Source organism: Anabrus simplex, chromosome 6 (genome assembly GCF_040414725.1).
Source record: "Anabrus simplex isolate iqAnaSimp1 chromosome 6, ASM4041472v1, whole genome shotgun sequence".
In the NCBI taxonomy this organism is placed as follows: Eukaryota; Metazoa; Arthropoda; class Insecta; order Orthoptera; family Tettigoniidae; genus Anabrus; species Anabrus simplex.
In genome coordinates this window covers 285,589,030-285,615,574 of record NC_090270.1, presented here as the reverse complement: position 1 = coordinate 285,615,574, position 26,545 = coordinate 285,589,030, and the positions used below count along the sequence as shown (strand labels likewise).

Genomic DNA, 26,545 nt, shown 5'->3' with positions numbered 1-26,545 from the left:
TCGAGTTCCGTTGACAACCGCACATCGGCGGCACCGTTTGCGATGGTGCCAAGAGCATCAGGACTGGACCGACGAGGAGTGGGGTCACGTGCCTTTCTCAGATGACAGCAGATTCAGTCTGAGTAATGATTCTAGACGTATCCTCATCTAGCGAGAGGTGGCAACACGTAAATCCACCAGAAACATTGTCGAACATGATCATTTTGATGGTCCAAGTGTTATGGTGTGGGAAGGCATAATGTTGCATGGACGTACCGACCTCCAAATCTTTGAACGGGGCACACTTACCGGTCAAAGTTATTGTGGCAATGTACTCTTTCCCTATGTGCGTCTTTTCAGGGATGCATTCAACCATGACTTCATTTTTATGGATTACAATGCACGGCCGCGTCGAACTGCGCAGGTGGAGAAGCTCTGGGAACGAGAGGATATTCGGTGAATGGACTGGCCTGCCCGTCTCCCCGACTACAATCCTATCGAGCACGTGTGGCAGATGTTGGACAGACGTATTGCAGCACGTCCACATGCACTAACGACCATCCAGCAGCTGTCAACTGCGCTGGTCGAGGAATGGGACGCCGTACCACAAGAACTCCTTACCAATCTTGTGGCCAGCATGGGAACACGTTGCAGAGCATGCAACTCTGTCCGTGGTGATCACACACCCTTATAAGAACCATGTCCCTTCTTTTGTAACGTTACCTTCATGAGTCGCAAACGCAAAATGAGTTCGAATTATTCACGTGAACTGGAACAGTTTCCAGCCAGCAAAGGTAATGCAAGTGTCGGAGTGAGCTAGAAAAAAGTATAGCCACCCCCCCACCCCCCATTCGTTTGCTTGAACTGTTTCTGGCAATAAAAGCTAACCACACTGCTTCACAGAAGAATGCATTCGTAGTACATATGGCAAGATCAGAAGTGCAAGATTTATATTAATCGAAGCCGTACTGAGGATCTTCTTTTCGGAGGTGGGTACGATTTTTCTGGAGCTTCCAAAACAAAAACTACAGGAGTAAATAAAAACGTTATTTTGAATTATAACTTACAATTGATTTTATCATTTAAAAAAATGTTCAAACATTTTGAGCAGTTTCTTTTAAAACGCAACGAGTGAAGTGGAAAGGCCAACTCATAGCAGTCTAACGGGCGCTATACCACGTGCGTGCTGCACGACACATAAAGTTCTATCAATTGTTTAAAAATGGTAGTAACGGATTTTTGTCACTATAATTATTAAGAATGATTGCAGATCTGACACATTTTAATAATATTCTAGCGGCTCGATCACATGAGCAGCATATTTATACAGTATATGTTTACTAGAAGTTTATTATTTAAATTTAAAAAGGGCCATCCAAGTATCATTTATGTTTCATTTAATACTCGTAATTTTTTCGTGTTTACATGTTATGCCTATATATGTGAATTCCATTAATTTACAACTTACATTTATAAAGTTATTAATTTTTCTTTTTTTTTACAAGTTGGCTTCCGTCGCACCGACACAGATACCGTAGGTCTTATGGCGACGAAGGGACACGAAAGGCCTAGGAGTAGAAAGGAAGCGGCCGTGGCCTTAGTTAAGGTACAGCCCCAGCATTTGCCTGGTGTGAAAATGGGAAACCACGGAAAACCATCTTCAGGGCTGCTGACAGTGGGGTTCGAACCCACTGTCTCCTGAATACTGGATACTGGCCGCACTTAAGCGATTGCAGCTATCGAGCTCGGTAGTTATGAATTTAGAAACTCTGCATAACATCCATTTGAATATATAATTCTTACAATATATTGAATTTTGCAAAGTTAGGTTTTTATAACCAAAATACGAGTATCTTTCAATTTAGTAGGATATTGTTGAAACAAAATATTATTTTTGCATTTTAGTAATGTTAGTGAAATAAGGGATCACTTAACGTATTGTGACTCATTTCTATTACCATTATCCAAGGCCGATTCCAGAAATATTTTTTGGTGGGTAGGATTTTTCGGCGGCCGGTGAGTGGGTGGGGGAGCAATAAAATACCCTGTCGATGGGGATGGTAGAATGCATCCACTGTATCTTCCACCTGTGGTGGTGTGCAGATCTTTCGAGATGACACCCTGTAGGCGACCTGCGTATCTGTGAAAATAGGTCCACCGGGCGAGTTAGCCGTGCGGTTAGGAGCGCGGCAGCTGTGAGCTCGCATCCGGGGGATAGTGGGTTCGAACCCCACGGTCGGCAGTCCTGAAGATGGTTTTCCGTGCTTTCCCATTTTCACACCAGGCAAATGCTGGGGCTGTACCTTGGGGGGCCCAATTTGGGAGCGTGGATTTACAATCACGGTACCTGTAGCCGAGTCTGGTATTGCTTCCATTCTCTTGTATCAGACTCCTCACTCTCACATTTTCTATCCGACCACCCTTGGTCAACACTTGTTTTCTTTCGACTCCGACGTTAATATGTTTGCAAGATCTAGGAAGTCTTTCAATTTCACCCCCTTCGTCAATCTTCCCTTTCACTTTTCGATGCCTTCATTCTTCAAAGGTCGGGCATCTTCCACATTCCTTCTGATTAGTATTCATAGAGGCTGGTCAATAATAATAATAATAATAATAATAATAATAATAATAATAATAATAATAATAATAATAATAATAATAATAATAATAACAACAACAACAATGATGTATCGGCTCCAGAGAGGCGTGGTGTGCAGATCTTTCGAGATGACACCCTATAGGCGACCTGTGTATCTGTGAAAATAGGTTCACCAGGTGAGTTGGCCGTGCGGTTAGGAGCGCGCAGCTGTGAGCTCGCATCCGATAGTGGGTTCGAACCCCACTGTCGGCAGCCCTGAAGATGGTTTTCTGTGGTTTCCCATTTTCACACCAGGCAAATGCTGGGGCTGTACCTTAATTAAGGCCACAGCCACTTCCTTCCCATTTCTAGGCCTTTCCTGTCCCATCGTCACCATAAGACCTATCCATGTTGGTGCATCATAAAGCAAGTAGCAAAAAAAAAAAAAAAAAATAGGTCCCTACCTAACATGAATTCTAATGCTGAATATGGCACAAACACCCAATCCCTGAACCAGATGAATTAACCAAGGAAGATTAAAATCCTCGACCCAACCAGCAATCGAACTCCGCACTCCTTGCATCAAAGGCCAGCATGCTAACCATTTAGCCATGAAGCTGGAAAAAACTACTGTCCTTGTCCCGAGGTGGTAGAGCTCTTTTCAGACACAGTCCCAATGGAGGTGAGCTTCATGTGTTATTTTAACCTCATACCAGTCCTCCTGCCTTATGTCTGGTAGTACTGGGCCTCTGATGATGGCAGCTAGTAGCACTAAACAGTTACGCTACAAAGGCAATTGTTGCACAGTTGAATTTCATCTTAAAGCAATAACCACAACCATTAGCAAAAAAAAAAAAAAAAAAAAAAAAAAAAAAAAAAAAAAAAAACCGATGTACTTTTAGTATGAAATAGAATTAATCGAGTAAAACGTTCCAGCATTTTTAGAGTAGCACCATTTACAACTCAACACGTTAAGTGGAAAGGTGAAGTCACAGCGGTCTAGACAAAGAGATCTGTCAATTGTTTAAACATGGAGGAAATCATTTATTTACACTAAAATTATTATAAAAGAAGTTTACAGGTGTGAAATATATTTGAAAACAATTTTGTGGCGGCTCGATACAATGAAAATATTACTGTGAAAATGAAACTCTACAGCCTGTTTTCCAGTCATTTGACCGGGTCAGTAATGAAACGAATGAAGCCCCATCTAGCAGCAAGGATAGGAATTGTGCCGGCTGCCGAAGCCAGTCGCATTCCTCTGGGACAATGATTAATGACTGAAACATGAAATGAAATAATAGAAAGTGTTGCTAGAATGAAAGATGACAGGGAAAACCGGAGTACCCGGAGAAATACCTGTCCCGCCTCTACTTTTTCCAGCACAAATCTCACATGGAGTGACCGGGATTTGAACCACGGGACCCAGTGGTGAGAGGCCGGCGTGCTACCACCCGAGCCACGGAGGCCTCGCACACTTTGCTGCCACCTGTAATTATTACAACCATATTTTGGCAAGTACTGTCTCTCATTGAAAGATAAGAACTTTATTTTTGGTCCATATTGAACTGAGATTACAATTAAATTAATAATATATATTATGGTTCCACCTATTCAATACAATAACACTTAGCAATGCGAGCCGATCGGCTGATGATGACCCAGATCTGGGGTCGAAACCGGTACCATTTGTGATCGACTTGTGATGTAACATCGCCTTACTAAGTGTTATTGTATTGAATAGGTGGAACCATAATATGTATTAATAATTTAATTGTACTCTCCCTTTCAGACCTTTTTCTGTAAAATAATTAAATACTTGACATTGTATTACTTCATAGGTATTGACGCTGGGTTGTTAGTGTGCACTTCGAGCCACCAGAGTGAGTAACAGTCGCTGTTGCATGTTTTCACGCCTCTGTTCCGGTTGAATGACTGGAAACAGGCTGTGAATTTTCATTTTCATTTTTCAGCAAAGTGCGTCAAAGTCTTTCTATAGATTTCTGAAAATTGAAGAAATGTGAGTATGAGTTGAAATGTTAGTATAGCTACATGACAAGTGTGACAAATTGTTAACCTATACTTTCAGTCCTCAATAAAGCCTTTGTAAATAAAACAATTCCTATATATCCCAACAGAAAAAGGAACATGTAAAATTACAGAAAGTAACACATACATGTTAATGTGCGTGTGGATCTACATAATGTACCGGTAGTACCGGTATTTATATAATTATCTGCATGTTGTCCCTGTACGTACCTGATCTCCAATAATTAAAAATTAAATAGAATGTACCGATATGTAAGCCTATGCCCAAGTCATTTTTTGGAAATATGGTTGCATGGCCTATAGTTGTATATAGTTAGAGTAATGTTTCATGTCTAAACTTTAATTTGCAGAAAATAACATACTGGTATGTAAAGTTGCCTAAGTTATTTTTGAATGTACCGGTATATAGTTACCACACTTCATGCCTTATCTGAATATTCCAGACAGTATCACATGTTTAAGGGCCAATGACCTAGGTGTTAGGCCCCTTTAAACAACAAGAATTATCATCAGTATCAAATGTAAGTGTAAGTGATTTTGGACTAGATGTAGGCCTAAAATGGATGTCACTTTTCACACCTTATCTCATGACTAAGAAAATGTTATAACATAAAATGGGAGACATGAATGCATATGTTGGAACAGACAGACAGGGAAGAGAAGAGATCATTGGCCCCTGTAGTTATGGAAACCAAGATGAAGAAGGAGATTCAGTAATAGATCTTTGTAGAAGGAATGGATTAATCATTGGCAATATGTGGTTTAGAAAAAAACTCACAAAAAATAACTAGATATGGTTGGGAAGATAGAAAGACAAAGACAATGACTGATCTTATTCTGGTGGAGAAGGAGAAATGTAGACATCTGGAAGATGTGACAGCAATGCCAAGAGCAGATTTTGAAGGAGACCATAAAGTGGTGGTACCAAATTACAACTTGGTAAAATAATGAAGTTAATAGAAAAAAGGGAAAGAAAAAATAAAGGGATGGAAGTTAAAAGAGAAAGAAATAAGGGAAAAGTTTCAAGAGGATCTGAAGAAAGAAATTCCCAAAGATGACTTGAATCTTGAACAGTGTGGAAGAGGAATGGACATGTTTCAGAAATGGATTTGTAAAGTGTGCAGTAAACACCTGTGGAAGACTATCAGGGAGGAAAGAGGAAAAGGAGACTCCTTGGAGGAAGTGGATAGGCAGCAATAGTACAGAGAATTGGCAGAAATATAAAGAAGCCAAAATGGTATGTAAGAAAATAGTACAAGAAGAGAAACGGAAGAGCTGGGAAAGTTTCACAGAAACTTTACAGGATGATATAAAGGGAAGTAAAAAGTGTTGTATGGTTTGGTGAAGAATAGTTTACAAAATAAGGGAGATAGAAAATTTGAAAAAACTGAAACAGGGCAGATATTGATGCAAAGAGATGGCATACTAAAAATATGGGAAGAATACTTCTCAGAATTGCTAAATATTAAATACAGTGAACTGGTAGATGAGAAGGAGCAAGAAGAAACAATGGGGAAAGAAGAAGAACAAGAAAAGGAGAAATCAATGTTAGAAATGAGGACATAATATGCGAAACCCGCTAAGTCCAATTTCTGACATTTTGAAGCTGTATGCGCCATTATGTGCGCAAGGGAGAATTCTTTGGTTATATTTTATTACTCATAAGCTAAGCCCGCCATTTTATGTTATAAATGCATGTAGAAATTTGCAGTTTCAAGCAATAACTGCCAAATCCTTCAGGTCATGGCATGCAAGAACCGCCAAATCTACAGGAGCCAATGAAACTGCTCATCCATCCCACGTGACATATTTCATAGGTTTCAAATTGAAACGTTTGCACACGGTAGCTGAGGCCATATTATTATTATTATTATTATTATTATTATTATTATTATTATTATTATTATTATTATTATTATTATTACCGTAACATGGGGCTACTTGGGACGCTGGGGTAACTTGGGACATTACAGCATCTCATGTTTTAGTTCTCCTTATTGGCAACACTGTTTTAGTATTATTATTATTATTTCACAGAGGTTTATCAGGTCGTAAGATTACACACATTTGTTTAAATTACCAAGAAATATATTAATAACATGGAAGATTGTTTTGTTAAAATAATTCCATGTCAGATCAAGAGAATTGTAATGTGAAAATGGGAACTAATATTTACTGGACATAACTGAATTATTACATCAAAGCATCTAAGTGTATTTATTTATTCATCTGTCATGTCGACTTGTGTATCCAGCCGTTATCTGTATTATCGGCCATTGTTGGAACTGTTTCCTAACTGTGGAAGTTACCAGACCAATTTAATTCAAGTTATCTATCCATTATTGTCAGGCATTTGACTGGACTCTGTGATGCGCCGAATTATCATTTGTAACTTCTGCGCACCTTCGCGGTGCACGCGTTGAATTATGGGACTGGCTACTCGCCTAGCTCGCGGTGAGCCCAGTTGTCGGCATCAGTCTGCTTGCCGCGACTCTCCAAGATGGCTGTGTTGTGTGAAGCTCCCAAGCGGACGGCTTGGCAAGAAGGGAAAGCAATTACAATGGAGCCGGACTCCGGCGGCTAAACCATAATGTTAGGGCTAGGCCCTGTTATTCTTTGAAAGTTAACCAGTGTGCTCCAACCTTAATATTTTCTTAATGTAACATGTAAACTTGGTGCAGTGAGTTAACCGTTATCGGTATGAAAAAGTTATAAGTGTCTTGTAAGTTTGGATATCTTAACTCCAAGTAAGTACTGAAAATTATAATTTATTGAAGGGATCCCGTTCAGGCACTAGTGTGAGTAATTTCATCGTGGACATGAGCAACATTATAAACGCAATCTTTGGTATAGTGTAACCTTGTAAGCAAAATTTGATATATATTTGAACTGAATCCGTTGGAAAAAGAAAATTTAATGTAATGTAGGGAGCTCGGGATCGCTAGTTATGCATCTATGAGGTGGTATTTTGTGTGATTTTATCTTACGTTTTTGTCGGTGTGCATTATTGCCAACTGGTTTTCTTGATGTTCATTATGATGATGAATCTTATTATTATTATTATTATTATTATTATTATTACCTTTATTCTTTTGTAATTAATTTCGGTGAGTATTTTCTCCCTTAATTTTTCCCTGTTGGTTGTATTTGGTGTCTGATTTTGTCCTATTGCCTTCGTGGCTGATTATCTGTACGTGATTATTATCGCATTGTTACGGGCCTTTATTAATGACGCCTCATATTCGCATCGTAGCGCATTCCACGGCCCCCTCTGTTCTAGAGTATGTAAACTGCAGGTAAATTGATTAACTAAAGCTAATGTAAACTGGTACTATCACCTCTTGGATAAATAATAATAATAATTATTATTATTATTTTAATAACTTAAAATTGAAATTTGCTGGTCAAAATTAAGTTTAATAATGGGAGTTTTCTTTCGTTGTCTTATTATCTTTTCTCCCATTGTTTGTGTTCCTTGCTTTTGTCTTTATTACGTCATGTCATCCCTTCTTATCTTATCTGAAGATACGTTAATATTTTGGGTGGCTTTGATGATTATTATGGGATCTTGGCTTCGCGTCGGTAACGGGTAGTTCCTGTTGGGTGCTTCAGTGTTCTTTAATTATTTTTTATGAGCGCACCGTTAATTGTAAATTTCCTTTAATATACTTCATTTTGTTGGGGTTGCTGTGCGCTATTATTTTATTGTGTTTTCATCTAGCTCGTTTCTTTGGTGTAATGTTTATTCGCGGTTGGAGCCACTAATTTTTCTTCTTTTCCGTGTGTCCTTGTGTGCGTCTTATAATTTAGTATTTTAGTAGTGTAGCAAATTTCAATTTTAAAGTGATTTTATATCGCGGGCCCGCATATCGGTTGCAACCAATTTTTAAATAATATTATTTTCTGCATGTAAGGTAATGAATTATTAATGAATTTTCAAACCTTAATTTCGGCAGAAGCCTATGTTAATGTGAGCTTCATTTCTCCTTAATTTCAACTTTATTTTAAAATACTGTTTTTCTCATCTAGTTTGATTGCATTTTTAAATTTTAGAAAAAGAAATATATATATTTTTATTGTTCTTATTTTATACCATTTTCAAATTACATTTGCTTAGTAAATTTTCTTCATTTTAAATTTATCTGGTGTGGCATTTAGTAGCTAGCAATATTTACCTGGCAACCTGTCAAAGTTATGTAAGACCCTGGCCTTTTTATTCTCGCTTTTGCCCTCCACGCTTCATATTTTGTGCTACTGCCTTTCGGTAAGTATTGTGCTTGTTTTCTTCTTGATGTTTGTACTTTTCTTTTGAATGTTTGGTTTACTAATTGGTAAGGTTGCAAGAATAACACTGAGAAAAACAAGCAGTGGAGTTACAGTTCAGGGTGAAACACATTACTTTACTGATCTATACATCCCTAAATGTTTTCTCAAGAAGGGAAATAGATTAGGAAACAATATTCTTCCAAATGGTGTCCAAGTGAAAAAAAAGGAAAAGCAATAGATTGGAATAGCAACAAATGGAGAGCCTCAAATTCTACAAGGATCTCATCGATGCTTCCAATGAAAATCTACCTGAATTAGTGGAAGATGAGCCTGTCTGTGAAGGGAACGGGAGTGAATGTGTGCCTGATCTGAGTGTTTAAAACAACGTGAATATTTTTTGATTGTCAAGATCTATTTGGTGAACCATAACTAATTCAATTAAAACATTATTCTTGAATTTACACTTGTAAAAAAGCTTTTTACCGTATTATTGAAATATTTTATTGCAGAGACTTAGGATCTATTCATCTATATTCACCTACATGAAAGAATTTTGAATTGATGATTACTAATATGTTCCAACCAAAACCCTCCAAGTCCAAAATAAAATCCACATTTACAGCAAAAATAATAGGTATATGTTTATTTTTCTTTGATCATATTATTCCTAAATCCCTTACATATCTCTTATCCAATACACACACAATAGAACAAATTGTAAAGCAGAGGCACGTTTTTCTCAATTTCTGAAAATTTTGTCAATGTGGACTTGGCAGCGTTTGAATCTTATGTCCTCAAATAGAAGAAGCCATACAAAAGATGAAGAGCGGTAAAGCAGCAGGAGTGGATGAAGTAACTACGGAAATGATAAAAGCAGCAGGACCGATATGGCTCTGGCTGTATAGATTATTTAGAATAATCTGGAGGAAGAAAGAGATCCCTGAAGAGTGGGGAAAGGGTTTAATTATCCCGATATTGAAAAAAGGAATGCAATAACAACAGAGGGATCACCCTTATTGCCCATGTTTGAGAGAGTATTGGAAGGAAGACTGATAAGGAAGCTAGAAGGAGAAATGGAAGAAGAACAGTATGGTTTTAGGAAAGACAGATCAATGTTTGATCTGATCTTTACATTAAGACATATGAAGGAGAAAAGATGGGAGTTTGGAAAAGACTTAGTGATGATATTTATTGACATTGAGAAGGCTTATGACAGTGTGCCCAGACAGTTGGTATGGGACACATTAAGGAAAAAACAAGTTAACAAAGTGGAAGTGTAAATGTAAGTGTAAGTGTTATGTACAAAAATTGTGTTAGTAGTGTGAAGACTAGTATAGGAAAAACAAAATGGTTTAAAGTTGAAACTGGTCTCCAACAGGGAAGTGTATTATCCCCCATACTATTCATCATAGTCTTGGATGAAATTTATAAAAACATTAAACAGAGATTGGGAAGACAGGCAACAAAAGCCATGTTGTTTGCAGATGATATAGTGATATGGGGTGAGGATGAAATGGAAGTGCAAAAACAAGTACCGGTACATGTATGGAATCAAGAGATAGAAAACTTTGGAATGAAAGTAAGCACAGAGAAAAGTAAAACAATAGTGATGACAAGGGGAAGGAAGAAAGGAAGAGGAAAGATAAAACTGAATGATAAAATTCTGGAAGTGGTTAAAAGTTTCAAGTACTTGGGAAGTATGATCACAGAAGATGGAAAGATTACCGAGGAAATTGGAAAAAGAATACAACAAGCAAACAGCTTCTACCAGAGTGTAAGGGGTATTTTGTGGAACCAAGATGTCCCGAAGAAATGTAGGAAAGTATTATATTCAACCTATCGTGAAGCCATACTAACCTATGCAGCTGGATCATGGACTACAACAAAACAAGAGGAGAGTAGAATACAGGCAGGGGAGTTGAAATTCCTAAGAGGTATCGAGGGCAAGACCTGAAAGGATAGAATTAGAAAGGAAGAGATAAGGAAAAGGACAGGAATCTTGAAACTTCAAGACAGAATAGAAACAAAGCTAAAGTGGTATTGGCAAATGTGGTGAGAATGGGAGAAGAGAGACTGCCCAAAAAAAAGTTTTTCAGAGAAGTTAAGAGGAAAGAGACCACGAGGAAGTTCCCAAAAAAGGAGGACAGATTCAGTGTGGGAGTACATAGAGAAGAGAGGAGGGAAACCAGAAGAAGTACTTAAGAAAGGAGAAGAGTGGTGGAGAGACAGGCAGCGATGGAGGTCTTTGATTCTCAACCCAACCCAGGAAGCTGGAAATGGGAAATGAAGATGATGATGAACCTAAAAACCTGTAATATGATTTCTTTAAAACTTAAAAGCAATAGGTTTTCAAATACAAGTGAAATTTCGAGATCTCTGGTTCTGGTATTATATCATAGCAACCAACAGGAGCAAACAAGAACTGCAAGTAGTTATAACTGCTGGATAGTGTTAGTGTCGCTGTTTTGTTGGAAAGATATGCATTTTCAAGAGAGTTTCTGCTATTATCTTTGTAACATATTTGATGATGTGAGGTTTATCGGAGACAATAGCAAACTTACCTGCATCACAGCCGGCCAATAGCTACACAGAATATGGCAGCATCTGGCACACTTACACTGTCTTGTTTTAATTCTTCTAAGGTAATAATACTTCTAGGGCCAGGTGGCAGATCTGTGACAAGCATCTCTCCTCTCTGCTACTTCAGGTATCGTTTCACATCGTTTCTACTTGCTTTTCTCATTAATAAACGTGTATCCCCATGGTAGCAGTGTTAGGAACTGCCTGGCAACCAATAGCAACACAGTAAATGGCCACATCTTGGAGACTGACATAGTGTGTTGGCTTCGACCCACAAGTGGCCACAAATGGTTTATGATCCAACAGCTCTGTACTCCGACCAGTCAACCAAGCAGAGGACGGATGGCCACAGCTCTACTGTGGCTCTACACCTCTTACATTTGGGAGACAATCCCCACCATCGGCTGGTGAGAATGGTTTTCCACTGTTTTCTATTCTCCTGCACTATGGCGAATGCCAGGACTGTTCCTAGTATAGCCCATGGCCATCAACCCCCTCACCTTCTCTGAACATCTCCTTTGCTGTAACAAATCTCCTGGCCTGAAAGAGGGTGTTACTCTCTAAGAGGATACGGAATGAAAACTTGTGTAGTTAGTAGTTAGGGATGGGGTGGTGGGGACCCTGGCAAGCATAAAGGAAGGATGTCTCCTCTCATTTATTTCAGTATAATTTCACATAATTTTTGCATGAATTTTCACCTTCCTAATAATACAAACTACCTAGTAAAGCATAACCTATTTTTTTCTACTCATTTAACTCATTGACTTGGATTGTGTATTCCCTCCACAATACTTGTCAGAAATTGCCCCTGGGGAATATGCTCTATTTGATGAAACAAAATAGGTCAAGCAGTGTAAGAAGTTCACTTCCAGCAGCAAGCTTCAGATATTTGTCCAACAGTGGTGCTTGGATAACCGCAAAGAATGGTTTGATGCACAAATATGGAAGCTGTTGAAAAGATGAAAAAATGTTCATACACATTGGCGGGGAACACCTCTAATAAAATATGCATTTATTTGGTTAAAATAAATGGTTACTGTGAAGAAAATATTTCAGTCATTTTTGAAGGCCCCAACTATAGCTGTCTCTGTCCAGTCATTGCACAGTATCTTCACAGATGGCAACAAGATGATCTGTATAAATACATTTCATATATTTTGATGGGGGACATACTTGGCACTAGGTATGCTCTTGTAGCCACTGTGTTTCAACTGTTACCGAGCAAGTGGCCATTCAGTTTGGATCAAATCTGTAATTTTTAGCTTATCTTTGATTTTATAATAGAACAGTACATTTATTTTATATATGTATTATCTGTAAATTAATTATGTGGTTAAATGTAAGAGAGGGCCACAAGCCCTAACTTCGCCACTGCTTAAGTCAATAAATAAATAAATAAATAAATAAATAAATAAATAAATAAATAAGTCACTTTGCATTTGGGAGATAATAATTCGAACCCCAGTGTTGGCAGCCCTAAAGATGGTTTTTTGTGGTATCCTATTTTCACACCAGGCACATTAATTAAGACCACGGCCGCTTCGCAATCCTAGCAATTTCCTATCCCTTTGTTGCCATAATCAATCAATCAATCAATCAACTGTTCACCTCTCTCTGTGTGTTCCGTTAGTACAAGTCCAATGTGTTTTCTAACTTGTGGATTCACTGCCCTGTGTCCCCTTTTGTATCTTGCTCTTCACTTTGGCCAGTGTGTAGCATCATCTGAGTAAACACTTACAGCTCATACTTCTCCTCATGAGCAGCCCATCCATCACTTCCTTGACCTACCAGGAGGTCTTCTTCCATCTAGCTGAAGTCGTGTTTTTCTAATAGTTTTACAGAACACCTACACAGACAGGTGTTATAGTAAGGATGGGATAGGAAAGGACGAGGATTGGGAAGGGAGCAAAGCGGCCTTTGCTTTTTCCTGGTGTGAAAATGCTAAATCATGGAATGCCATCTTCAGGGCTGTGGAAAATGGAGTTTAAACCTACTATTTCCTGAACGCAAGCTCACAACTATGTGACCCAAACCGCGTGGTCAACTTGCTCAACGTGGCTTAAGCAAGAGTGCTCCTCTCAAAATGGTTTGTCGTCTGCTCTGACCACATGATCACACCACTGCAGGCTTACTTCCTTCATCTGGTCTAAAACGGAGGAAATTCTAAAGGATTAATTCCTCATGTGGTCAAACAATGTAACTCGTACAGACTATCTCAGCACCCACTTTATAGAACATCTGCTCATGTGTCTTCACCACTGGTTAGCATTCAGTCCAATCGAATGCTGCTGGACAGATTTATTTTTTACTATCATATCGAGGACATATTCGGCTCATCTGTTGCAGGCCTTTCTTTTTGATGCCCATAGGTGACCTGCATCTTTGCATGTGGGATGATGATTATAATGAGATAGCGAGAAGGGAGGGCCCAGTGTTGGCACATAGCCTAATACTGTCAAATAACACCAAGGGGTCTGCTCAAGGCTTAACGTCCCCATACGAATAACAAATCATAATCAACAGCTTCATAATATGATGATGATGATGATGCTTGTTGTTTAAAGGGGCCTAACATCGAAGGTCATCAGCCCCTTCATAATAGGCCCACATGCCATATGAACACTGCAGAGTGGTTTTTTGAATCCAGGCTTTTGGCACGCATTCTAGTAATCAGAAATTATATATCACCACTTCTTCTACCCTGCCGGCCAACATCCTGATTGTGACATTTTTTCCACAGACAGAACTCACACCTACTAGCCACGGTGTCAGACCATATAGACTCAACAACTTAACGATCATAGTCAGGCAGACGCTGGACAGATGATCATGCTGTAGATTTTTAACTTAATGCACGGTAGGATCTTCCAGTCAAAGAGAACACTTATAACTGGGGGCCTCTTAATGCAATATACAGCTTCAGTTATTGTCATCAGTTGTAAAACAGGAGCCAAAATATTGGAAATCTTTACAAGTGTTGAGCCATTGGCTAAAGACACTGTATCCATGTATAGTATAGTAAGGAAGGTAATGCGAATGACAGGAAGCATGACCAACAAATGGCAAATAAGTTAATATGGGAAGGGCTCCTGATTCAGAAAGTGATGGAACCAACTGCAGGGAAGAATATTTTGGATGTGGTGCTGATAAAACCAGATGAGCTCTATAGAGAAACCAAAGTAATAGATGGTATTAGTGATCATGAAGCTGTTTTTGTGGTAATTAAAAATAAATATGAAAAAAAGGAAGGTATTAAAATAAGGCAGTACCATATGGCTGATAAAACAGGCATGAGGGAGTTTTTAAAAAGTAACTATGATCACTGGAAAATGGTAAATAAAAATGTAAACAGACTCTGGGATGGGTTTAAAACAATTGTTGAGGAATGTGAAAATAGGTTTCTTCCTTTAAAGGTGGTAAGGAATGGTAAGGATCCACTATATTATAACAGAGAAGTAAAGAGACTAAGAAGGAGGTGCAGACTGGAAAGAAATAGAGTTAGAAACGGTTATGGAAGTAAGGAGAAATTGAAGGAACTTACTAGGAAATTGAATCTAGCAAAGAAGTCAGTTAAGGATAACATGATGGCAAGCATAACTGGTGGTCATAAAAATTTTAGTGAAAAATGGAAGAGTATGTATAGGTACTTTAAGGCAGAAACAGGTTCAAAGAAGGACATTCCAGGAATCATTAATGAACAAGGGGAGTGTGTATGCGAGGATCTTCAAAAGGCAGAAGTATTCAGTCAGCAGTATGTAAAGATTGTTGGTTACAAGGATAATGTCCAGATAGGGGATGTGAGTAATACTAAAGAAGTATTAAAATTTACCTATGATAACAATGACATTTACAGTAAGATACAAAAGTTGAAAACTAGAAAAGCAGCTGGAATTGATAAGATTTCTGGGGATATACTTAAGGCAATGGGTTGGGATATAGTACCATATCTGAAATACTTATTTGATTATTGTTTGGTTGAAGGAGATATACCAAATGAATGGAGAGTTGCTATAGTAGCCCCTGTGTATAAAGGAAAGGGTGATAGACATAAAGCTGAAAATTACAGGCCAGTCAGTTTGACATGCATTGTATGTAAGCTTTGGGAAAGCATTCTTTCTGATTATATTAGACATGTTTGCGAAATTAATAACTGGTTTGACAGAGGCAGTTTGGGTTTAGGAAAGGTTATTCGACTGAAGCCCAGCTTGTAGGATTTCAGCAAGATATAGCAGATATCCTGGACTGAGGAGGGCAAAAGGACTGTATTGCGATTGACCTATCTAAGGCATTTGATAGGGTAGATCATGGAAGACTACTGGCAAAAATGAGTGCAATTGGACTAGAAAAAAGAGTGACTGAATGGGTGGCTATATTTGTTGAAAATAGAACTCAGAGAATTAGAGTAGGCGAAGCTTTATCTGACCCTGTAAAAATTATGAGGGGAATTCCTCAGGGCAGTATTATTGGACCTTTATATTTTCTTAAATAATGATATGTGTAAAGAAGTGGAATCAGAGATAAGGCTGTTTGCAGGTGATGTTATTCTGTACAGAGTAATAAATAAGTTACAAGATTGTGAGCGGCTGCAGGGTGACCTCGATAGTGTTGTGAGATGGACGGTGGACAATGGTATGATGATAAACGGTGTTAAAAGTCAGGTTGTGAGTTTCACAAATAGGAAAAGTCCTCTCAGTTTTAATTACTCGTTGATGGGGTGAAAGTTCCTTTTGGGGATCATTGTAAGTACCTAGGTGTTAATATAAGAAAAGACCTTCATTGGGGTAATCACATAAATATGATTGTTAACAAAGGGTACAGATCTCTGCACATGGTTATGAGGATATTTAGGAGTTGTAGTAAGGATGTAAAGGAGAGGGCATATAAGTCTTTGGTAAGACCCCAACTAGAGTATGGTTCCAATGTATGGGACCCTCACCAGGATTACTTGATTCAAGAACTGTAAAAAATCCAAAGAAAAGCAGCTCGATTTGTTCTGGGTGATTTCCGACAAAAGAGTAGCGTTACAAAAATGTTGCAAAGTTTGGGCTGGGAAGATTTGGGAGAAAGGAGACGAGCTGCTCGATTAAATGGTATGTTCCGAGCCGTCAGAGGAGAGATGGCGTGGGAGGATATCAGTAGACGGTTAAGTTTGAGTGGTGTCTTTAAAAGTAGGGAAGATCACAGTTAGAAGATAAAGTTGGAATTCAAGAGGACAAATCGAGGCAAATATTCGTTTATAGGAAGGGGAGTTAGGGATTGGAATAACTTACCAAGGGAAATGTTCAATAATTTTCCAATTTCTTTGCGATCATTTAAGAAAAGGCTAGGAAAACAACAGATAGGGATTCTGCCACCTAGGCAACTGCCCTAAATGCAGATCAGGATTGATTGATTGATTGATTGATTGATTGATTGATTGATTGATTGATTGATTGATTGATTGATTGATTATGAGAAACAGTGGAGATAGGATAGATCTTTGATGAATACCAATTCCAATTACAAATTCTTCGGTGTAGTTTAATGGACTGAGCTAGTGGTGCCGTTATAGAAAATCTGCATGTGATAGACATATGCTTCTGGTACCCCATGGGAATGAAAGGGATACCAAATTAACCTATAGCAGATGTGAATTTAAAAAATTTATATTAAAAATAGATATAGGCTGGCCTTCTTTTCTGCCTATATTTCTCAGAAGCTGGCTCCTGACCATCGGCTATCCTGAGAATGGCTTTCCGTTGTTTCCCATTCTCCTGCAGTAAGGCAATGCCAGAACAGATCCCGGTATAGAACATGACCACCAACCCCCTTACCTTCACTACAAATCTCCTGGCCTGAGAGACAGTGTCACCATCTAAGAGATCTGCCTCCCCCTTCAGGGAAAGAATGAAAACAATTTTTAGTAGCAGTCAGAATCTGGGTGGTCTTGATGGTATCTGTTCTTCCACAACCCTTCATGAAGCCACACTGATTTGATGAAATGGCAAGAATGTTGCACTCAGCACACTCAAAGTTGTTCAGAATATGCCAGAGAAGGCAAAAAGAGAGTTAATGGCATAGTTAGTAATATTGACTTTACCTTTCAAGATGGGTACTGCAATAGTGGTCTGTCAGGTAGATGGGATCTTATTGCATCCATTGTTGCATTTATTGAAGACTCTTCTTCGGCTGCCATTTTTTGATACTTATACTGTACATAACATTGGCCTCCTAAGGCCTATCTAGTTACTGGTAAAGGTTGTGCTAATAACCACGTTCAGTTTTGGCAGCTACAGTGATCCATTTGGTGGTGGGTACGAGCACCAAATACCAGATTAGTTCAGTACCAGCCCTAGATTGGTGACTGAATATGATCTTCTTGAGCTATACTGCAAGCTGAATATCTTCACTTCACTACCCACCCTGTTTATCAAAAAATAAACAAAATAAAAATATAAAAAACAACACCTTTCTGAATTGATCACACACATGAATTCCATTGCACTCGCAGATTCTTTCCAGCAACATTGTTAACAGGTCTACCTTCAGAGGAAGAGATCCAAATACAGCAGTGTCCATAAGTTGTTCTTCGTGGCTGGGGAGCTTCCACCCCTTGATCTAGTGGATAGTAGGAAACAAAGTCGTGGGTCAAGTGCCAAGAGTTCATGCTGGGGAACAACATTATGTGAAGGGATGACCCTGGCATTCATAACTAGCCATATGTCCTTTCTCTGTACCATTCAGTAGTCAGTTTGGTTGTCATGCTCACCACTACTACACATGAAGAAGTGCAATAGATTTTTCTGGAAGAATATAAGTTATCTGCCATCTTCAAGACACACAATTCAATGTATTCTAAGGCATCACATCATGTGCTGTGTTCACATCTGCCTTAGCCCAGGTAAACACCATTCAGTGAGCTGCTAATATGACAGTTGAGATCACCTCTGATGAACAGTGGGTCATTACTTCTAGATCCAACCAAAATTCATCATGTTGTACTAATTGTGTTGCATAGCATGAGACAATATGCAAATTCTTTAAAACAGTGATTCTGCAAATGTTTCTTTCTTAGATGATCAGACACAAATATTGTACCTAAGTGATAATATCTCACAGCTGCTAGTTGACTACAACTATTTTACTACACTGTTACAATGCAATGTTGTGGCAAAGTTTTGGAACTTGTAAACTTTACCAATATTCAGGGCGTTTGCTCCTTTCCATTTAGTTTCTTGGATGCAGACTGTGTCAACTTCACATTTTTAAAAAATGCTATTTGTTCAGGGCCTCAACCTAGAAAGATCTTTTGCCCCTACTTGCACCATATATTATGAACCTGCATGTATTTGGATATTGTGGAAGTGTAAAGTATTGAATGTGAGGAAAGGAACATTAAGGATGACACAAACACCCCGTCCCCAGGCCAGGGATATTAATAATTTACAATTAAAAACCCCTGACCTGGCCGGGAAACGAACCCGGGGCCGCCGGGTGACAGGCGGACGCGTTGCCCCCTACACCACGGGGCCAGACAACTTCATCATAGTTTGAGTACTTCCACTGGTTTACAACTACATCCAGTCAGTGCTTGATGTTGATAGTTGCAAATCACTTGGGTAGGTGGCTCCATACTATTAACTTCTGGAAAAGTTTTCTTCGTCATAATTTATTTTTTCATATTTCTGCTTCTCTGCGATATATATAAGTTACCAGAATGTACCAATCACAATTTCATTTCAAGAAGTAATTTACAAGTAAAAAATTACATTTTGTAAAAAGTAATGATTACAAGTAGAATTTACTAAAAATGTAATCGTTACAAGTAATTTGATTATTTTTGCTCAATTACTTCTCAACTCTGCAATATATATATTTTCATTTTCATTATAACAGATGTTGTGGAAATGAATGAAAGGCTCTGTTGTGTCTTGAGGCTTCATGACAGTAATCTAAGCAGCTGAATTTATTAATTATGTACAAATGAATGAATTAATTAATAAGAGTTGCCTTTGCTTTCCAGATCAAAGAGCATCTGCTGAAATTCATCTCAGGACCAACAGTTTGGGGAAAATACCTTATTTCTTCAGTAAATCATTTACAGGTAAGAACAGCAGTTCTAGAAATCTGAATTGGTAGTCCTTAAGTGTTCTGTATATAAAATATTTATGCATGCATGTATGTATCATTAGCTCTAATGGTTCTCCAGGAAATTATGCTATTAATGTCAAAGCACATGCTCCAGAGCACTGTTCAGTTGGGTTCTTACCCCAGGTGGACTGACTACTAATATATTGTATTGGATGTGGTATTGTAACATTCCTATATACCATTTGCTTTATAATTTATACTTTTGGCATGATGCCTTTGCGAGTGCTGGATCTCAAACATTGACAAACTCTCAATGTGATGTATATTAATTATTAGAATATAATGATTACAGTTTTATTTCAAGCAGAAAATTAAAAGTAAAAATTACATTTGGTAAAAAGTAATGATTACAAATAGAAATTATTTGTTACAAGTAACTTGAATATTTTGACTCAATTACTTCCCAAATCTGTATATATATCTTCAGCTTTAACAGTTGGATTGTGACATTATGGCCTATTTTATGTTTTATAATGGTATAATGAAAGCAATGAAAGAGGAAGGTGTGCAAATGGATTCTTTAAGACTGTGGGATTTGGAACAGGGATATACCAGAGAAATGCAAAGGAATTATCTACAAGACTTATTTTGTGCTAATTTTGACATATGGGGAGCCTCCGTGGCTCAGACGGCAGCGCGTCGGCCTCTCACCGCTGGATACCGTGGTTCAAATCCCGGTGACTCCATGTGAGATTTGTGCTGGACAAAGCGGAGGCGGGACAGGTTTTTCTCCGGGTACTCCAGTTTTCCATGTCATCTTTCATTCCAGCAACACTCTCCATTCTCATTTCATAGCATTTATCACTCATTAATAAATCACCTTGGGAGTGGCGACCCCATTGTAATAACAGCCTATATATGTTTCATTCATTACATCCCTGACCCGGTCAATGACTGGAAAACAGGTTGTAGGTTTTCATTTGAGATGTGGATCAGAAATGTGGGAGATTAAGGAGAGGGATAAAAGTAGAATACAAGTAGTGGAAATGAAGTTTGAAAGGTGTTGAGTAGGTTTAACAAGAATGGACAGAGTAAGAAATGAGAGAGTTCGTAAAATGGGAGGTGAAGTACTCCTACAGAAAAATCAAGGCTGCAGGGGAATGGACATGTTAAGAGAATGGGAGAAGAGAGGATACCAAGAAAGATGTTAGAAATGGAGTTGAAGAGAAGGAGACCTAGAGGAAGACCAAGGGACAGATGGCTGAAAGGTGTAAAGACGAGCATTGAGGCAAGAGGAGGGAATTGGACGACAGTGACAGATGAAAAGTGGTGGATGGACAGAAAACTTTGGAGAGGTTTATGTTCCAACTAGACCCAGCATGTCGTTGAAAACTGCTCTAGATGATGATGATGATGATGATGATGATGATAGTATTTTTTGTCATAATCTGCCCTCTTTTCTGCTAGTGGTTTAACGTTGCATTAACACGTCTAAGGCTAGGTTTATACTAGCAAATTACTTGTGCAAGTTATTGCTGCAAATTGTTGCAAGGCATTTGTTGCTGGGTTTACACTTCATACAAGAAAACTAAGCAAATTACTTGCACCACAAGTTTTTTTTTTAGTAACTTGCTGCCAGTGGCGTATACTGAGGGCTACCAAGGTTATTGGTGAAGCCCTAACCTCAAATGAGAACGATGGAAATCTAAAGCACATTATAATGTAAGCATCTGACACATTGTTCCATTTACAAAACTTGAACGCAATGAGATAAAACGTTGCTCGTATTTCTGGGTGCAAGGCATCAGGGAAAGATATTGCAGCCCAGACACTGCATCCTTCTCCCCTCGCTTTGCCTCGCATGGCTTGCTGCTGAATGCCTGATAGATGCGGGGACCAGGGAGATAGGAGTGCTGGGCTTCGGTCCGTCAGATCGCCACTGCTAACGTAGGAGAGTTAGCTCAAAGCTGGAAGTTCTCTGGAAGTTTCCAAATTGGTACATGCGTTCCTCATCGTATATACTTCTGACTTATACAGATAACAGAGTGCTGGTATTTCATTCCCTTTTGCTTGTACATCCTTGTAGAAAGACACTGCAGGCTACTGTTCTAGGAGTAATATAGTTTTCTTTTTATAGGTTGATCTACTAAAATGAAATGCGATCTTTCAGGTTTAGTGTTCTCTTTGGTTAGTTGGAATCAAACCTGTGATCATGGGTTAGACACCACCACTGATCTCCCGAGGGAGCTAATAAACCAGTAAACGATGGGTACGATTGATGGTAATGCTGTAAAATTCAACATTTTAATTAAAATTATAATAATAAAGTTATTGGCTTTACTTCCCACTAACTACTTTGACGGTTTTTGGAGACGCCAACGTGCCGGAATTTAGTCCCACAGGAGATATTTTTACGTTCCAGTAAATCTACTGACACGAGGCTGACTTATTTGAGCACCTTCAAATACCATCGGACTGAGCCAGGATCGAACCTGCCAAGTTGGGGTCAGAAGGCCAGCGCCTCAACCATCTGAGCCACTCAGCCCAGCAACATTTTAATTTAATAATAATAATAATAGTGCATAGCATCTGTATAGGCTTGGTGGTGACCTAATGAGGATGAAATTAGTGGCAAAGACGTGATAAAACATATCAGATGTAAGGCTTTTCAGGCGTTTGCTCTATTAACCAGCGTTTTGTCTTAGGTCTGACACTAGACTCGACAGAGTGGGATGTGTCAGACCCTACCTACTGACGCTGGGTGTATGCAGGTGAGCGTGCGTGCGTGCGAAAAGTTTTCATTCCCCACCCTGAAGGGGTGGGGCGGGCCACCTAGAGGGTTATGCCCTCTCTCTGGCCAGGAGAGGTGACGGGGATGAGGAGAAGCGTTCAAGGAAGGAGAGGGGTGAAGTTGTGTTGAAATAAGGAGAAGTGGGGGGGGGGGAATGTGACCTCTGGGCTAATTAATATGAAATGCTTTATTAAGAATAACAAGACATAACTACAAATAGCAATGACAATAAGCGTAATGGTTTTAGCCTAAGTTAGAGGGAAAGAGGTGAAGGGCTATGGTATGGTAGAAGGAGGAGAAGTGAACCAGGGAGGTAAGGATGAGGCGAAGGATGTCAAAGGACGGTGGGGTTGTGAAGAAGCTAAGGGAAGGTGGAAAAGGGGGAAATGAAAAACTAGGTGGGGAGGCAGGTGGAGCAGGACAGAGGCCTCCTCCGTTCATTCTGAAACTGCAGCATACCAGCTACAAATGCATCCCGAATCTTAGAGAACTACATCCCTACAGATAAATTTCTGGTACAACTGGCCACGACTCACGACAGTCTGCAGGCACTGAAATATGGAATATTCATCCACGGACGGCAGCACTTCGTAGACCCATGCCCACAGCACATGGAGAATGATTTCGAACCAAAACCGGGAACCTGGTCGCTTGTATACATCTTCCCACCACAGACACCGAAACCTTGCACCCAGCCACCTCCCTACATCCCACCACAACAGCCCCCGTCCTACACTTACACAACTCCTACTACTACCATTACCACCACTACCGCCACGTATCCTACCCCCACCTCACCTAAGACCCCCATAACCACCACAGTCTCGACCCACACCTCCCCTATAATGATGTCTCCCATTCCAGCCACCCTACCTAATACTACAGCCCGGCCACCCGATGAGGAATCAATGGAAACTTCCAGACAACCTTCACCACCAGCGCCCGAATGCAATGGATCATCTCCGCCACCACCACCACCGCCCGAGTACAACCCCAGCTGTGTCGTGAGAGGCATAAACCCCGGCATACCTCTGCACCTCATCAACCAGGAACTTCGATAGGCCGGACTGCATCTCCTCCATGTATCCAGGATATTCAACGAAGCTGGACCCACCTTTATGTTGAGGATCCAACTTCAGACTGCACAAGAAGCCCAACGACTGATACAGCAGGGGAGAAGACTATTCGGCCGCCACCACAGTGTGGAGCCATCCCGATCTCCCCCGCAACCTTCCCCACGCCCTTCCACTTCTCACAACTGTGCCCGGCTTCCCAATCCCCAATCCCTTCATCCAAACTTCCAAAACTGATCCTACCTACTCCAAGTCCTACTCACAGCCCTACTCAACTTCTCCACCCTATATCAGCAAATCACCCAATTGCTCCTCTCTAACCTCCAACAATAACTTTGAATAAGTGTATTAAAACACATTGTAAACCCATTAAAGCACTGTAACTTTTTGTAAACCGTAATAGTAAAACCAATATATGTAAAACTAAATAAATAAAGAGCACGAGAGCAGACGCTACACCCCTTAGCCAAGAGGCCATACCTCCAAATCACCAAATTAAAGCTCCCTCTCCTTTTTATCACCCAACCCAATCAAATCCCCAAACCCCGTCAAATCTCCTAGCCAGAGAGAAGGCGTAACTTTCTAGGTGGCCCGCCCCTTCCCTTCGGGAAGGGGAATGAAAACATCCCCCTTGGTCCTTGGTCTTGGCTCACCTGCATACACCCAGCATCAGTAGGTAGGGTCTGACACATCCCACTCTGACGACTCCAGTGTCAGACCTAAGACAAAACGCTGGTTAATAGAGCAAACACCTGAAAAGCCTTACATCTGATATGTTTTTGACATGCTCTATTGGTGAAAAATATCTAATTCCCTCCATGGGAAATTAGAATTTTCCATTCGGAATTGCTAGGCAGGTAATAATTCCATTGTGGAGATTTATCTCCCGTATGCAGTTATCAGACTGTGCCTCATATTGTGCCCTACTGCACTATTAAGTTCCGTCCAGGCGAAGGCCGGTCTCGAACCCAGAGTACAGTAGTGAACGAACTCTCACAGACGTGAGCTGGTGCACATAGTCTTACCTGAATACTGTCCTCTTCAATCAGCCGGTAGAGCGCTCTTCTCAGGATAACATGGGTATAATGGGGCAACATAAAGATAAAACACTAGGACATGTGCCTCCTCAGGTAAGAATTCGACTAAATAAAAAATTTAAAATAAAATATCTAACAGAAAACACCGCTGCATTCCAAGTTTAACAAATCGGGATTTATTACATAAAATTGAATTATTTACAAATAAAAGATCATTTCAATATGAGATGGAAAAATGACGCTGAGCCGATGACTATCATTTCACTGCCTTCACAAAAACACGTGAATCTGCAACAAGCATGTAACCATAGTGTAAGTCACGAAGTTTAGAAAGATGGATATCTGCTTAATGACACAAAAACAATGATTCCCTTAAAATTTTACAATGCCTCGCGCCGTCGAACCCCGGTGCAAACAAAATCACCACAAAATTTACAATGACCTGACACGGTCACGAACCCTAGTCCTGTGACAGGTAAGGTGTCCAAGATACCTATGCAAACAATATCAAAGATCAAATCAACACATACAAGGGTGTCAGTATCAAATGGGCCAGTGTTAAAATCTTACGTAAACAAATAGGACATAAAACAAATCTCTCTCTGCTTTCAGAACAAGAAGGTCGTTTCTTCCCCTCTTAGCACACTTGAAATACTGCAGACGACCAACACATCCGCCTGTGACGTCAAGCTCAATGACCTCCATTCTCACCCCTCCATTTGCGGCAGTTCCCTAATTTACGAGCTCAAACGGGAAGACAGGCTAAAGTCTTGCCTTTCAAAGAACACTTCACGTAGTCAGCTGTTAAAGCCCTCATTTAAATATACCTGGGCTATCTGCCCTTGTCTCCATACTTCAGCAATCTCGCTCATCTTACTTATGCCTCTCATGGGCTAAATCCTGGTGCTACAAAACACTAATCATTAAGCGATCGTCACATTGCCATACTTGGCATTTCCAAAATATATTCAATAAACTCTCAATGGTTGGGCTCTCTCAGGCCGACTGCAAATCTTACTTTTGCCTCTTATGGGCTCACATCTCTTAATACCTGGACTCGCTCGCTCTATCAATGAATCTGGGTGAATTACTGGTCACGACTTGGTCATAATTATACACTTCTACGTCTGCAGAAACAAATGCCTGAATGTGATCTAATAAAAGTACCTATCTGTAGACTAACCTCCTATGCCCAACTGAGTTCGATCAGACCCTTACACAAACATGTACTTCAAAATAACGCAATCAAAATGAACTATAAATTCGTTAACAAGGACTCTACCAATAACATCTACCTTAAAGTACGGGGTTCGAGTTTGAGGCCTAGCTCTATATTACAAGGGAAACTCTCCTATTAACACAAATATGCTGACTGACGGCCCCCATATTCCTATCTAAATTTAAATGACATGCTTGAAACAGAATTGGAAAGCTCTGACCTTAAAATAGAAGACATAGCGGAGCGGCCATCCCTGTGGACCACTGGATCTACCACATTCTGATAGACTGCCGGGCTTGCATCAGATACTGTTGACCATTTGGAGACATTCTTGCTGGTGTGGCGTCTTCGTACAGCTCCCCCTGTAGTCGGGAGGTGTCCTCTTCGATGTTGTGCTGGTCAGGTGCTCCCAATGTTCCTGGCTCGATACCCGTTGTTGTGTTGGCTTCAGCTCCTGGTTGTGGCTTCTTTGGAATGATGCTGTCAAACACTCGTTCTGACTTGATGCTGGGGTAACTGAAAATAAATTCATATATTACAGACTGTCCAAACTTGATGCCTGTCCTCACTACTAGCGTGTCTCACACGTTACACTGACCAAGTCTCGTTCAGAGTTTTAACCTGGTACACAAGAGTTTCTTTACTACTCTCCATCACTGTTCTCTCACCCTATCACACGGACAACATATAGTTTTAGAATTCCTAACCTGAGCCAATATTAATATTAGCATTTCGTCCGTCATACTTTGACCTCCCAGAAATATGAAGCTCCTAGTTCATTAGTCTCTTATAAGCAGTACCTCATCTCCCCATAGCATAATCTCACAGGTAAAATCTTCAATTCATCTGAATATACAAGTTGATTACTTACATCTTTGCGGTAATAGCAGTACAGGTAGTCGG

General features: G+C 39.8%; 1 protein-coding gene across 2 annotated transcripts in view; it reads left to right on the top strand.

Moving 5' to 3' along the window:
• LOC136876466 (uncharacterized) overlaps window positions 1-26,545 on the top strand; it is a 468,653-nt gene that overhangs the window by 99,283 nt on the left and 342,825 nt on the right. For both annotated transcript variants that reach the window (XR_011018471.1, XM_068228445.1), the window contains exon 4: window positions 19,455-19,535. Coding sequence is in view for 1 of the 2 variants with exons in the window: in XM_068228445.1 (XP_068084546.1) it covers window positions 19,455-19,535 (81 nt within the window). In the remaining variant the exon portion in view is untranslated. The remainder of the gene's footprint in view (window positions 1-19,454; window positions 19,536-26,545) is intronic.